The following is a 13,807-nucleotide window of genomic DNA, read 5'->3' as shown; positions in this document are numbered from 1 at the left end:
AAAATAAAAAAATAAAGTGCAGTGCTAGGGATTGAACTCCGAGCCTGGAAAATGCAAGACAAGTGCTTTACCACTGATCTTACCCCCTGCCCCACATCTGGTAGTTTTGATTCAGTGCAGATGTTGGTAGTTGCTAGGTCTCATTTTCTCGCAAGTGTTCTTAAGCTTTGTTCTGGGATGTTGTCTGTCCTGCAGAAATGCTTAGATCTTTTCAGACCTTAATTTTAAACTGCTGGGTGGGACCAAAGCAGCACTAAGTTTGAGTCTGACTTTCCCACCACGGCGGGAGAAGTGCATGCTCTCTGATGTACTGAGAATGTGAATTCACTCTCGTGGAAACAGATGGCATTACTGGCCCTGTGGGAGCCAGGCACAGACTCTGTGGGAGGTTTGTCCTTGCCCCGGGTGGCTGCTCACTCCTGTGCCCTGGATGGAGGTGGGGTAGGGGCTGCCCTTGGCTGAGTTGAGGAGCCTTCCTTGCCAGCACTCAGTCCTGTGGAGTCTGGCTCCTCTGCCCCTCGGGCTCCCATGTATGTGCCCATAACTCAGGCAGACCATGTGGCTCTGCGTGGGCTTCCCGATGACGGAGAACATCTGAGGGACACTGTCATTCTGTCAGCCAGATGTTACCTCTCTTCATTGCCTTCTAAAGTCCTGTGTCTTAAACTGTTCACATACAGATTGTGTGTGTGTGTGTGTGTGTGTGTGTGCGCGTGTGTGCACATTTTAATGTTTTAGGTACATCTCTGTGACTCCTACCTTCTTTGAAGTGGATTATTAAAATTACTTAGGGGCTGGGGATTTAGCTCAGCGGCACAGAGCCTGCCTGGCAAGCGCAAGGTCGTGAGTTTGATTCCCAGTACCAGAGAAAAACCAAAAAAATAAAATAAAATAAAATTGCTTAGATGACTTTAACTCAATGCATGAAAATAATGGCCTCGTGTGCACTGTACAGTACATATTTGGGGTCTGGCTTGTGACCTGGACTGAAGGGCCTCCTGGTTTTTGCCCTGCCATGGGCACGTAGGTGGCACCTGCACCCTTGGCTCATGCAAGCAGCAAGGACCTGCCCAGTCAGCAGCACTGACAAGTGTAATTGTGGTTTACTTTCCTGGTTTCAGCTTCATATTTACATGCTTTGCTTAAACTTACATAACAAATTCTGCTCACACATTTGCATCTTACAAAAACCGTTTTTTTTTTTTTTTTTTTTTTTTAAATAAAAGTGTGGCCTTTTTCTAATAGAGATTGATAAGGTTAGTTTTTGGTAGGAGATTTAAAACCCAAATGCTCTTATTATGATTGCAGACTGTCTACCAGATTCCTCAGTTTCCAGTTCTTGGTTATCTCTGTTCTCTAATATAAAAATAAAAAGGTCAAGTGTGGAGGCAAAGCTGTAATCCCAGCAGTTGGGGAGGCTGAGATGAGAGTACTGCACGTTCAAGCCCAGCCTGGGCAACTTAGTGAGACTGCATCTCAAATTAAAAATTAAAAAAAGTGGGTCAAGGATGTAGTTCAGTGCAGAGATTCTGGGCTCAGTCCCCACTATTGGAAAAAAAAGTACTAAGTGTTACATTTTTGCAACATGTAGGAAAGTATAAAGAAAAAGCATTTAAAATTTACAATTTCTGAGCCAGGTGCCTGTAATCCCAACATTCAGGAGGCTGAGGCAGGATGATTACTGCATATTTGAGGCCAGCCTGGGCTCATGAGCTCAAGGCCAGTCTGAATTACATAGTGAGACCCTGTCCCCCATAAAAAAATTAAAATGACCTAAAGCCTCACATTTGGAGGGAACTGTTATTAGTGGTTTAGTGTGTTTCCTCTTAGCTGCTGTTTTTTAAAAACATTTACGTTGTTTCCCTGACTTTCCATTTCAGTGGAAGACATACAACCCGGCGTTTTCCCAGTTGGAAATTTGGTTCCGCTTTGTCTTTGTGGTGCTCACCTTCATCGTCACTGTGAGTACCGCTCGCCGGGTGGATGGCAGCCAAGTCCTAGCTGAGACAGGGCTGGTCTGCGCAGTTAGGATCCACAGCGAGCAAGCTACCCCGAGGGTTATCCAGCCCTAAGATCTGCAGCCGGCCGGTACTAACCATTCTGTGTGGCGGGGCAGCCAAGATGCCGTGTGCACAGAGGAGTGATGTTCAGTTGTTTAATTAGGATTTCTGTGCAGCAAAAGAATCATGGCAGATCACTGCCTTTTGTGTAAACGTTCATCAGTGTGCAGTGACCATGCCACTGAACCTGTGTGGAAGAGGTTCTGCCTTACCTGAACGACTTTCTCCATGTACAGGTGCAGCTTTTTATATCTGAGAATTGTGCAGGAAGTTTTAGCTTGTCAGTAGTGAGGCTACAGAAGAGTGGTTTGGAGATGCACGCTTTGGGCTCTGTTGGCCACGGTTTGTGCCCATAGGCATATTAACTGTGGGAAAATGCCTCGCCCTTAGGAACAAGGGCGCCCCACCGAGCCAGTGGGTGGAGATAAGGATTTGTGAGTTAGAGACAGTCACTGTGCTGTGTTTAGTGGCAAAACCCTATCTGAAGGATAGCATTCTGTCCTCATCAGCTGTTCCCCAAGTGCTGACGCAGAGGCTGTGACATTTAGGAAATATGTCCACTCCTTACAGTGGTGGCCCCTCCAGCTGCCACCTAAGGAACATGTACTTTGCAGACTCAGTAGAGCAGGACACAGGCATGTGGTGTGCATGTGGGCAGGGTGGCTAGAAGTGGGGCATAGGCCCCACCGTTGGCTGGGAGCTGGGACCTGTAGTGCTTGTGTCTCCCAGAGAACCTCACCAGTGAAGTGGGTGCTGTCATCTTATCCGACTGGTCTGAAATCCTCCCTGTTTCTTGAGGGCTACCTGGTGCCTGAGATTCTGCTGGGGTCCAAAGACTGGCATTCGAAGCCCTGTATGTTCGTGAAAGGGAGAAATAGGCCTGACCCTTACCAGATAACCTGGTGTGTGGAAATGACCAGGAAACCCAGGTTGCCTAGAAAATTATCAGATTAGGTCAGGTTATAGAAGAATAAAAAGCTCCAAGCCTGATCATCACAGATTAAATACCAATTTAAAATGGCTTAAGGACACTCTTCCCAGGGCCTCCCACCGTCTGCAGGATGCCGTCTGTAGAAGCTGCCCTGTCGGAACACATGACCTCTTGGTGGGGCCCACAGATGTGCCTGTGCCTGGGGACCTGTGCGCTGTCATCTGAGAGCGAGTCTGAGAAGCAGCCTGCCCAGGGGGAAGTGAGACTGTGGGTGCTCCTTCCATTTGCAGAGAATTTACAGCCACTCTGTTCCTCCTCTTCCTCCTCGCCCCTGTGAGAACACCTGTGGTCCCCATGCAGCTGCTTCCTCTCTTGACTCAGTTGTCCCTGATGCTCCCTGGGACCTCAGTGGTCAGTTGAGCAGGGCTTAACCCAGCAGACCCTGGCCTGGCCCGCATACCACTGTGGGGTGAGGGCCCTACCCTATGGGGAGGCAGGCATGAGCAGTCACTAGCGTCTGTTTGTCTGCAGTGCCTGTTTGCACATTCCCTGCGCAAGTTCTCCATGAGAGACTGGGGCATCGAGCAGAAGTGGATGTCTGTCCTCCTGCCACTGCTGCTGCTGTACAACGGTAGGAGCCATTTTTACCCTGGCACTCTCCCCTTTCAGACTGGGAGCTGGCAGGCATCCTGGAAGTGGCCTGGTCCCAGCGTCCCGGAGGGAGGAGCCTGTGGGAGACCCTGGCGGAGTGTGTAGTGGCACACTGCTGCTTCCCAGGTGCCGTTTCGCACAGGCCACGGCAGATGCTCAGATCTTTAACACACAGCCACAGACACAGCAGGCCTGGAACTTGGCTGAGGATACCCATGCGATTGCTCCAGAAAGCATTTGCTTCCTCGGAATTCCCAGGCCTGTGGGAGGAGCTGATGCAGGGGCAGACGGCTCTCTGTTGTGATCACCGCAGCAATCTGTTCTGTGGCTTTTAGGCATTTTGAAAACAAAATAGCAGCTGGGCATGGTGGCATATGTCTTTAATCCCAGTACTCTGGGAGGCTGAGGCAAGAGGATCTCCGGCTTGAGCCCAGCCTGGGCAACTTAGTGACTTAGTAAGACCCTGTCTCAAAATTAAAAAAATAAAAAGGACTGGGGAGATAGCTCAGTGCAGAGGGGTTAGTCCCCCATACAGCAGACAAAAGACAGAAAGCAAAAATAGCTTTTGGTTCACTGCCTTTCCTTTGGCTGTGACTGGAGAAACGCCAGCCTGACCTCGAAGAGCCTGGACTGTGTGTGTTGCAGCCTGTGTTGGTCTCCTCAGCGTTTCTGTCTTTTGCTTTCCAGACCCGTTCTTCCCCCTCTCCTTCCTGGTGAACAGCTGGTTCCCAGGGATGCTGGACGATCTCTTCCAGTCGGTGTTCCTGTGTGCCTTGCTGCTCTTCTGGCTGTGTGTGTACCATGGGATACGGGTCCAGGTAGGCCATCAGCCAGCCCCGCCTTCCCAAATTCCGGTGGAGACCCTGCAGGATAAGCGGCACAGTGAAAGCCTCCCTGGCCTCGTACTGGTAGACAGCAGGACGTACACTGTGTAGAAAGGCTTTGTCGGGGTTGTTAGTGTTGTTTTGCCAGAACTACTAACTTTGTCTTTTCTCTTTTTTGCCTTTTTTTAGGGAGAAAGAAAATGTTTAACTTTCTATTTGCCTAAATTCTTCATTGTTGGACTCTTGTGGCTGGCTTCTGTTACTCTAGGAATATGGCAAACGTGAGTAATTGTGTTTGGTGTGAAGGGTCAGTCCTGAAAAGTGGTGACAGAGCTGAGCAGACCAGACCTGACACGGCCTTGTGATCTTACCCGGAAAGGCTGGTTTCCCTGAATTTCAAATGTGGCTGGGTGACTGAGCCTGAGGGATTTGGTTCTGCTATAGTGGCTGGCTGAGAATGCACTATTCTAGTAGTCTGGGACAGAAGATGAAAGCTCCGTGTCAGGTTAGGTTTCTCCTTTAAAGATAAAGCCGTGGTATCGGGATGATGCTGGGCTCGGCTCTCCACTGTCCAGCAGGTGTGGGTCCTCCCCAGCCTCTTCCTTACCTCTTCGAACGTTCTAGGCCCCGGCTTCGTCCTTTCGTATCATTGTCCTGTAAGTGGTGCCACGGCAGAAGCCTGGGTCATTGCCTGAGACCCAGGCAGGACTGTTTTCAAGTAGTTTCCAGTCAGGGTGTGGCTTTGTGGCCACCGTGGCTCATGCGGCAGTCGGACTTCACCCCGCCTGCTCCACTTCGGGCCCCTGCTTCCCTGGCAGCTTAGCTGCCTGTTTTCTTCTTGAAAATTAATCTCCTAGAGGTAGACATTTCCCTCCTTTGCTTTCTTTGTGTCCTTACTTCATTCATGGCACCCGGGTGTGCCCTCAGAAATAGCTCTTACATTTGCACGAGCAAGGAGACTTTTGTAATAAAAAGTACTGCAGGGGCTGGGGATTTAGCTCAGTGGCAAAGCGCTTGCCTGGGAAGCGCAAGGTCATGAGTTCGGTTCCCGGTACCGGAGAAAAAAACCAAAAAAAAAAATAAATAAATAAATAAAAAGTACTGCAGCTGGACTGTGCTAATGAACGTGGGTGATTAGTAGTATTGGGTGCTTTTTCAATGTGAAATATGAAATTTGGGATTTTTCACAAATTTACAGTTTTTTACAAAAAATTCTTCACTGTTGTAGCAAGTAGTTTAACAGTGTTTTAAAAGCCAAGTGAGAAAAGTGTAAAGTAAAAAGTACAGCTCATTACTAATGTATAATTTTTAATATCATTCTTCAGAGTTAATGAATTACATGACCCAATGTACCAGTATCGAGTGGACACTGGAAATTTTCAGGTAAAGTATGTCAGTGAAGCCTGAGAACTTTTTTTGAATACCACTCTATGAAATGACCAATTTGTAAGTTAAAATGTGCTGTTGACACAGTCTTCCTAATTGGCTATTTGGGAAGGGCTGTAAATAATTCAAGGGTAGAAAATTTGGGAGATGTGGTTCTTTTTTTTTTTTTGTCTTTTTTGAGACAAGGTCTCACTGTGCAGTTCAGGCTGGCCTTGGGCTCACTTTGTAGCCCAGGCTGGTCTCGAACTCTCAACAATCCTCCTGCCTCAGCTTCCAGAGTGCTGGGATTACAGGCGTGCACCACCACGCCTGTCATGGGAGATGTGTTTAAATAACACAAAAAAATAGACTTTTACACTATACTTTGATTCCCTGTCTGTGGCTTCTGGTTGAAGGGTGAAAAGAGAAGGTATGGCAAGTTTTAGAGCAATTAAGAAAACATTCCGGTGCATGCTGCTGTTTAAAGGTTTCCACAGTAAATGGTGCATCTCCAGCGATGGCAAACCTTTCAGAGTTTTCAATAATACAAACAGCCTACTGTGGCACATGTGGCATAGGTTCGCCACCACTGGCCTAGGCAGTGTGACAGGCGAGCGTGAGGTCATATTGAGGCCATTGCTTGGGGCAGTGCCCCGTGTCACACTCCTGACTTTCTTACTACTCTTGCAGCAAGGGCCCCGTGAGTTTATTTCACGTATCCTGGCTATGCTGCATCCGGGCGCAGCTGGAGGCTGAGCCCTGGGCAGAGTGCTGGGGTGGAGGTGGGGCCCAACTAGGAACCCTGGGGTCGGTCGCACTGGCGGGCTGTCCCGTAGGCTGTGACCTGTAGGCATGAGTAATTTTGCTACAGCATAAAACTGTAGACAGACTTGCTTGATGTGCAGCCTTTCTCAGGGTTCCGTGCTGCTTTGTGGAAAGTATAGTGAATGGGGATGTGTCAAAAGAAGTTCCCGCTGTGTTGAAGATGATGTGTGTGCTGGGAGAGGTGTGACTGCCGATTCTTAGCTGAAGTCCAGTGGGGAGCGCTGTTCCCGTAAGCTGGGGGCATCGCAGGCTGCTGCTGTCCCAGATATCTGGGGGAGGCTGAGAGGTGCGAGGAGCAGTGGCCACACCACAGAGATGAAACTGAGGGGCTGGGACAGGACACGCTCAGTGGGGCAGGGCCGGGTGAGAGTCAGCACTGGGGAGGCTCAGGACCCACAGTCGCAGGCAGGGCGGCAGATGAGGTTTCGCAGTTGGCGGAGGTCACGGAAGGAGCGAGAGGAAGGAGCTTCAGGTCCCACAGTGAAGATTCAGCAGAGCCAGGGACAGAGACTGTTGGTGAATGAGACCCCCAGGTTTAGGTGAAGTAACAGTGACTCATGCTGACCTGCTTCACTGTGGCTTTCACTGGCAGTGTCCCTGCTTTGTTCGTATGAGGGAGCTCAGGGCAGAGCAGGCTCTGAGCCAGCTGTGTGTGTGTGTGTGTGTGTGTGTGTGTGTGTGTGTGTGTGTGTGTGTGAGTGGTGACAGCTCCAGCATTGGGGTCAGGTAACCAGAAAGCCCGAGAGCAAGAGCTCCCTCCTTCCTGGTCTTTTGTTTTCTCATCTGTGAAGTGGGGCAATAGTGGGACACATACCCACCTGCAACAAGGAGTGTAGCGCACTTGGCCCAGCAACAGCATGTAGAAGGCCCTGTCACCCGGGGTTGTGGGTCAGCCCCTCCCTTCCCTCAGGGCTGTCTGGAGAGCTGCTGTGAGGGGCCCACGTCTGTTCCCAAAGGACTCAGTAGAGGTCAGAAGCTGCTAGGGTGCTTGCAGCAGCCATCTAAGTGCGCCCCTTTATAGTGGAGAAAATAAAGCCTAGACCGTAGCCATGCAGGTCCCTCCAAGGCAGAAGCAGAGTCTGTGTCCTTGCCCTGTGGTTCTGCTCTCTGTGTCTTGACCGTGAAGGGGAATTCTGCCACACAGGGACGGGAAAGGGATGGAAGCCCCTGCTGAAGGGAGCGTCGGACCCCATGGGGAGGCAAGGGCTCAGCAGGGATGAGGCTCACCCACCCGCAGCCTGGCTCTCAGCAGAGCCTCTGGCCATCACCCGCAGTGCCGAGCGTGGCAGGGCTGCACACGCACTCTCCCCAGGCCCCATCTTCAAGTGTGTCTCCTTATTTCACACACATGGTGCAGCTGAGACTTGCCAAGGTCCAGCTCCAGCCTCTGTCCTCATTAGCAGGGCAAGACTAGATGCCACCCCAGAGAGGGACGTGCAGTGACTACCCCCGCTAGCAAGATGCCCCTGGCTCCAGGCCCAGGCCCAGGCAGGCAGCAGACATGTTCCCGAGGGGGTTTGGCTCTGGCTTTTCCTCTGATGTGCCAGGGCTGGGGTGTCCTTTGGGGGGAGTTGCCTGTGTTTATGGAGGACCCCTACCTACCTCATTCTGTGTCAGGATGACCTTGAGGCTTCAGGTCCCTTCTGCTCTGTGCTTGGCTTTCCTGCCTGTGTGATGCTGGGAGGAGCTGTGCATGTGCACCGAGGTCTCTTCTGACTGAAGTGCCATTTTTTTTCCAGGGAATGAAGATTTTCTTCATGGTGGTGGCAGCTGTGTACATCCTGTACCTCTTGTTCTTGATAGTGCGTGCATGCTCCGAACTCCGCAACATGCCTTACGTGGGTGAGCATCATTTCAGGGGCCACCTGGCAGTGCTGGAGTCTCCCATTAAGGCTGGCTCCGAGGGAGCATTGGGTCCCTGGGAGCTGCAAGAGGCCCCAGTGGGTGATTGGCCATTTGGAGAGATGCCTTTGGGGTGGAAGCCAGCAGCTGTGGGTGCTCTGGAGCTGTGAAAGCAGGCCAGGTCCTGTCAAAGCCACACCATAGTCCTTGGTCAGAGCGAGTCCCCTGATTTCAGGGTCCTTCCCCCATATGTCCTTCCGGAAAGGGGTTGCACAAGCTGTCCTGAAGCTACCTTGGGTCCCGAGCTGCGCCTCTCCTGCCTTTTAGCAGGATAGCAGGCTGAAGTCCCAAGGCAGAGGGATGCGGGGATGGGGTGGGGCGGTGGGGGTGGTGTGTTTCTTGATGTAAGTGGAATTTGCTGGGCATGTTTCTTTCTTTTTTAGATCTCAGGTTAAAATTTTTGACAACATTGACCTTTGTAGTGCTGGTTATTAGGTAAGATTTGGTGTTACAAAGTAACTTGGAGACTTCATTCCACTGTCTTGAGTATCTCTTCTGTTTGTGGATTTACTTTGGGGTGGTTTTGGTCCCACATATGAAGTGCAAGGGGGGCCTTCTGGGCCTGGGGATCCTGCTCGTGCCCTGGGAACAGAGGTCAGTGCTCTAAGTGTGAGTTAGTGTTACAGGTGTTGGGGAGCAGCGTGCAGCTGGCCCCAAGCAGGAGCTGCCGCAGTGCCTTGCCTGTGGTGCCCCGGGTAGGAGGTGTTTCTTTGAATACATTCCTAATTATTATTTGGTTGTTGAGTTTGCCTCTGTCTCCTAAAATGAAAATCCAGAAGAGTAGCAGTCTAATTATCTGAATTACTTTTTTGTGGTTTGGGGGCAGTTAAGTGGATGTGGGGCTTTTTTCTGATGGAAGCCATCCAGGGCCTCTGGGAGCCTGGACCTTTGCTAGGGTCTCCAGGTTGGTTCTGGAGCTCCCAGCCTGTCTGAGAGTGAAGACTTGTAGTCAGGGCCACCCTCCACCCCTGGACACGGAGTCCAACTCCGCCTTCTAAGTGTACTTCAGTTTCATTTAGCAACTAAAGTCACACGAAGATGTAAGTTTTAAATGTCCAAATCCTCCCTGCAGGCACCTGAAGCACATGTTGTCTCTACCTGCTCGCCCCACCCCTCCAACTGCATATACCCATATACCGACAACGTCATCATACAGGCCCCGTGTCTCAGTCACTTCCTGGTCACTGAGACATAACACTCGGCAGCCACAGTTCAGAGGGGGAGAGGTGTTTGGCTCCATAGTCGGTAGGGTCCAGGGCAGGAGAGGAGTGGTGGAAGCCTTTGGAGGAGGAAAGCTGGCAGCAGAGAGAAGGAAGCTGGGCAGGGCGCTCTGCCCTTCCAGGCCACACCTCAGGGGCGCACTCTCCCCACCACACCCCCCATAACAGCAGGCAGCTCTAATGCCCAGAATCCAGCCACCTTCTGGAAGGCCACCTGGAAGCATGTGAGGCTGTTGGGGAACACCTAGATATAAATAATAACATTCTGCCCCTGCCTCCAGAAGATTCGTGTGCGTCTCTTTATGCAAAGTACATTTAGTCCATGTCTAAGAGTTGCCAGAGGCTTGACAGTTTCAGCATTGCTGAAAAGTCCAAACGCAAAGTCTTTCCTGAAACACAAAACAAGCTTTAGCTGGGAGTTTCTGTAAAACTTCTTAAAAATTAAACACATGCAGCTGTTGGGGACCATCTAGATATAAACAGTAACACTCTCACCCCTCACTCACACCCCCTCACACACACGCACTCCCTGCCACATATACTACCAAATGTCCTTCCACACACCCGAACACACACATTCTTTCACCTTCACACACCATTCCCACACACACCCTCCTAATCTTTACGTGTGCACGCACTAGTACGCAGACACATACTTTTCCACACAAATCAACATGTATGTCACACACTGTCACCCTTGAGTCTCCTGCTCCCACTGATGGGCCTCTGTGTGACTCCTCGGAGCAGTTCTGTGCTTGTGGTCTGTGTGCAAATGTGTGTCCAGGGCATTGATTAAGAGCCTGTGCAGCAGACAGGCGCCTCCCTGATGTGGCCCTTATAGTCCACAAAGGAAGACAGGTGACAGCCAAGGAAATAAGCAGCATAAGGGCCCAGTGAGAGTAAGACAGGCAGATGTGGTGACAGCAGAGGCCGGAGGGGTTCTGAGGAGGGCAAGGATGGGGGCGGCCTGACGTGACAACAGCGAGTGGAGGCCCAGCAGCATCACAGGAGGCCCAGGCTGGGGGAGGCGGGAGGGCGGCTCCCCGGAGGGCAGAGTGGGCTCTGTAGGCCACCCGAGGAGTTGGGGTTTTGGTTTCAGGGGTGGGAAACCACTGGAGGGCTTGGAGGTGGGTGGAGGGAGGTTGGCAGGTAGGAGGCAGGTGGGAGGGCATAGCGTTGTCCTGGGAAGAGCCAGTGGTGGCCCCGGAAGTCCCTGTTAGTGGGATCTTCAGAGGCCCGAACCACAGGTGTGCTGCTCCTGTCACTGTGGGGGTCACCGTGCCGACATGACGCAATTAAGGAGAAGCTGCCTCCCTTAAGGGAGCCGTTCTGGTGCAGGAGCCCATGCTGAAGACGGGAACTAAGTGGGCGGGAGCTGGGGAGGAGAAATGGTGGGCGCTGCTTCAGGTCCCTGGTTTGCAACTGCAGAGTGCTCCGCCTCAGGTGAACTCACCCTGTCCCAAAGCTGGCAAAGTTCAGGCCCTCCCGACGTGAGACCAAAGAGCAGAGGCAGGGGTTGGGAGGGGTGTCTGTGGTTCCCATGACCAGATATTAATGGGGTAAACACAAGTTGTACAAAGCTAGCATCACTTCTTTCTCTGTTTTTAAGTATTGTCTCCACCTCTCTGTTTTTCAGCATCGTCATCCTTTATTTAAGGTTTGGAGCACAAGTATTGCAGGACAACTTCGTAGCAGAGCTATCAACTCATTACCAGAATTATATCCTTTTAATTGGAGACCAAGTAATATGTGTGTGGTGGTTAGTGTGTAGATCTGGACCCTCAGGAGGAGACACTTCACTCCTTGTGGCCTGTCCTCAGGAGGCCTGGGGGCTCATGTGCCCTGTCTGTGCTAACAGGTGTTTCTCACTCAGGGTGCAGTCAGCAAGGTCACCCCTCCTCTTTAGGCAGGAAGTCAGACATGCACAGCTAGCCCAGTACCTGAGCTTGGTCGCCATGTGGCCCCAGTCTGGATCCAAACCCAGGCCCCAGTGCTCTGGAGCTGGCTCTGTTTACGCTGCATTCTTTCCAGTGCGCAGACCTGTGTGACTGAATGTCGTAGGTCTGAACCTGGTCAGCTAGGAGTGGCCCAGGGGCTGAAGCAGTATCAGCATCTGTTTCACCGTTGTCCAGGCCATCCGATGTCACTTCTGTGGTGTCTGGACAACTTAGCAGGTTGAGCCTGTGCGTACAAGAGGGGGCTCAGAATAGTGGGCCTCCCTCAACTGAGGCCATTTAGCAGCTGTTCCTCTGGGGTTCCTTGCCCTCATTCAGGTGGACGCTGTGTGTATCTCTTCTTTGCCCCCTTGATGGGGACGCTGAGGAGGTCAGTCCTTTAAATCCCAGGCTCTTGCCCTGGGACTGCTTATATCCTTACAATTAATGCATGCTTTTTCAATTTTTTGTGACTTAATTTCACACTAAGCTATCATCAGATCCTCGAAGGGTTCTGTAACCCAGAGCAGGTTATGAACAATTGCTCTGAGAGTTTCTTTCAGTTCTGCATTATTATTTCAAGAGACCTGGGTTCACTTCCTCATCTCTGTGCATGTGTGACTCGGTGCCTCCAGATCCTGCATCCTGCAGTAAGAGGACTCGCACTGAGTATTCTCAGTCCATGTCCCACTGGTGGAAGAGGTCACAGTTCACCTGTTAGCTCCTGTGACCTTGAAAGGTTATTGAGGCCTCTGGCCATCGGCTTGCTCTAGGGAGTCGTGACGGCTGAGTTGGGGGCCCAGTTGTTTGCGATTAGCACCAAAAAGGCTACTGATGGTTGGGAGGGGGATGAGACTGAAAGCGGAGACAGCAGCTGCACCTCCAAGTCCGCTGTTACCTCCCTTGACAGCACCACCAGCGGAATTCTTATCCTTCTATGGCCTGTTGAACTTCTATCTGTACACTTTGGCCTTTGTATATTCTCCGTCGAAGAATGCTCTATATGGTAAGCCACCTCAGGTCCGGGTTGCTGGCCAGGTGGCTGAAGCAGAGGTCTGCATTGGTTCAGGAGTCACTAATGGGTTTTCCACGGATGCTGGGCACCATGATTCATGGTGTCTTCTGTTTGGGAAGAGAGCGACAAGGCAATTAAGCTACAAGCCTGGAGTTGGGGTTGGAACACAGCGTACATTGAGCCACGTGTGTTGTAGCACTTGATGAAGAAGTTAATTTTGTTAGTGGCTTCTGACACAAGCAGATGTCCATTGGCCACATGAAGTATAGTCTGTGGAATACTGGTGTCCTGACCACTCAGAGGAGAGCCGAAACCTAAAAAGCACCCCCTAAAACACAACAGGCAGCCCTAGCGCTGGGATGGAGGGTGGGAATGGCTGGGCTGGATGCAGTGTGCCGGTTATGTGGTGCTTTCAAGCTGCATCTCTTCTGAGCTTCACAGTGGCCTCATGTTGGAGAAATAACCACTCCCACTTAATAGCCGAGAAACTTAGCAGAGGCCGTGGCAGGCTGGGACAAATTGGAAGCAGACAGGATGCAGCCTTGTGTCCTGGGGCCTGTCCCCGCCCCGCTGCCTGTGCGGACCTAGGAGATAGTGTGCGTGAGGCAGTTCCCATGTGAGGGCACCTGTGATCACCAGCCCTTCCTGCAGGCCGCTCTGTTAGTCTGCACAGTGACTGTCTCATAGCTGAGAAAACAGACTCCCGGGGTGACTTGTTCGGGTTCACACAGCTATACCCATAGGATCTGCAGTTGGCAGCAGGCTCTTTCAGACTTCTTGCCAGGCTAATAACATAACTTGCTTGAGATAAAAAGGCTTTTGTTGGTTTTCAGAGTCCCAGTTGAAAGACAATCCTGCATTTTCCATGCTCAATGACTCCGACGACGATGTGATTTATGGGTAAGTCACTGTCTCTTGGAAGGCCATTTCATGTGGAGTATTCCACCTGGCTTCGCATGTGTACTGAATGCATGTTATTATTCTAAGACGGTTTTCAAGGTATTATTACATTACCTGGAGTGTCATCTCATTCCATGGCTGTTTCCACATGGTTCAGGCTTAGTTTTAGTGGCATCCTTT

At 51.2% G+C, this 13,807-nt stretch overlaps 1 protein-coding gene across 3 annotated transcripts in view; it reads left to right on the top strand.

Annotated features, from left to right (window-relative positions):
- Tmem181 (transmembrane protein 181) overlaps window positions 1-13,807 on the top strand; it is a 70,880-nt gene that overhangs the window by 53,631 nt on the left and 3,442 nt on the right. For all 3 annotated transcript variants that reach the window (XM_005390520.1, XM_005390521.1, XM_013517386.1), the window contains exons 7-16: window positions 1,881-1,961; window positions 3,523-3,622; window positions 4,330-4,460; window positions 4,656-4,747; window positions 5,792-5,849; window positions 8,396-8,498; window positions 8,942-8,993; window positions 11,415-11,497; window positions 12,629-12,718; window positions 13,561-13,627. In XM_005390520.1, coding sequence (XP_005390577.1) covers window positions 1,881-1,961; window positions 3,523-3,622; window positions 4,330-4,460; window positions 4,656-4,747; window positions 5,792-5,849; window positions 8,396-8,498; window positions 8,942-8,993; window positions 11,415-11,497; window positions 12,629-12,718; window positions 13,561-13,627 — 857 coding nt within the window. The remainder of the gene's footprint in view (window positions 1-1,880; window positions 1,962-3,522; window positions 3,623-4,329; window positions 4,461-4,655; window positions 4,748-5,791; window positions 5,850-8,395; window positions 8,499-8,941; window positions 8,994-11,414; window positions 11,498-12,628; window positions 12,719-13,560; window positions 13,628-13,807) is intronic.

Source organism: Chinchilla lanigera, unplaced genomic scaffold (genome assembly GCF_000276665.1).
Source record: "Chinchilla lanigera isolate Chin_1 unplaced genomic scaffold, ChiLan1.0 scaffold00038, whole genome shotgun sequence".
In the NCBI taxonomy this organism is placed as follows: Eukaryota; Metazoa; Chordata; class Mammalia; order Rodentia; family Chinchillidae; genus Chinchilla; species Chinchilla lanigera.
This window is presented reverse-complemented; position numbering and strand designations above follow the sequence as displayed.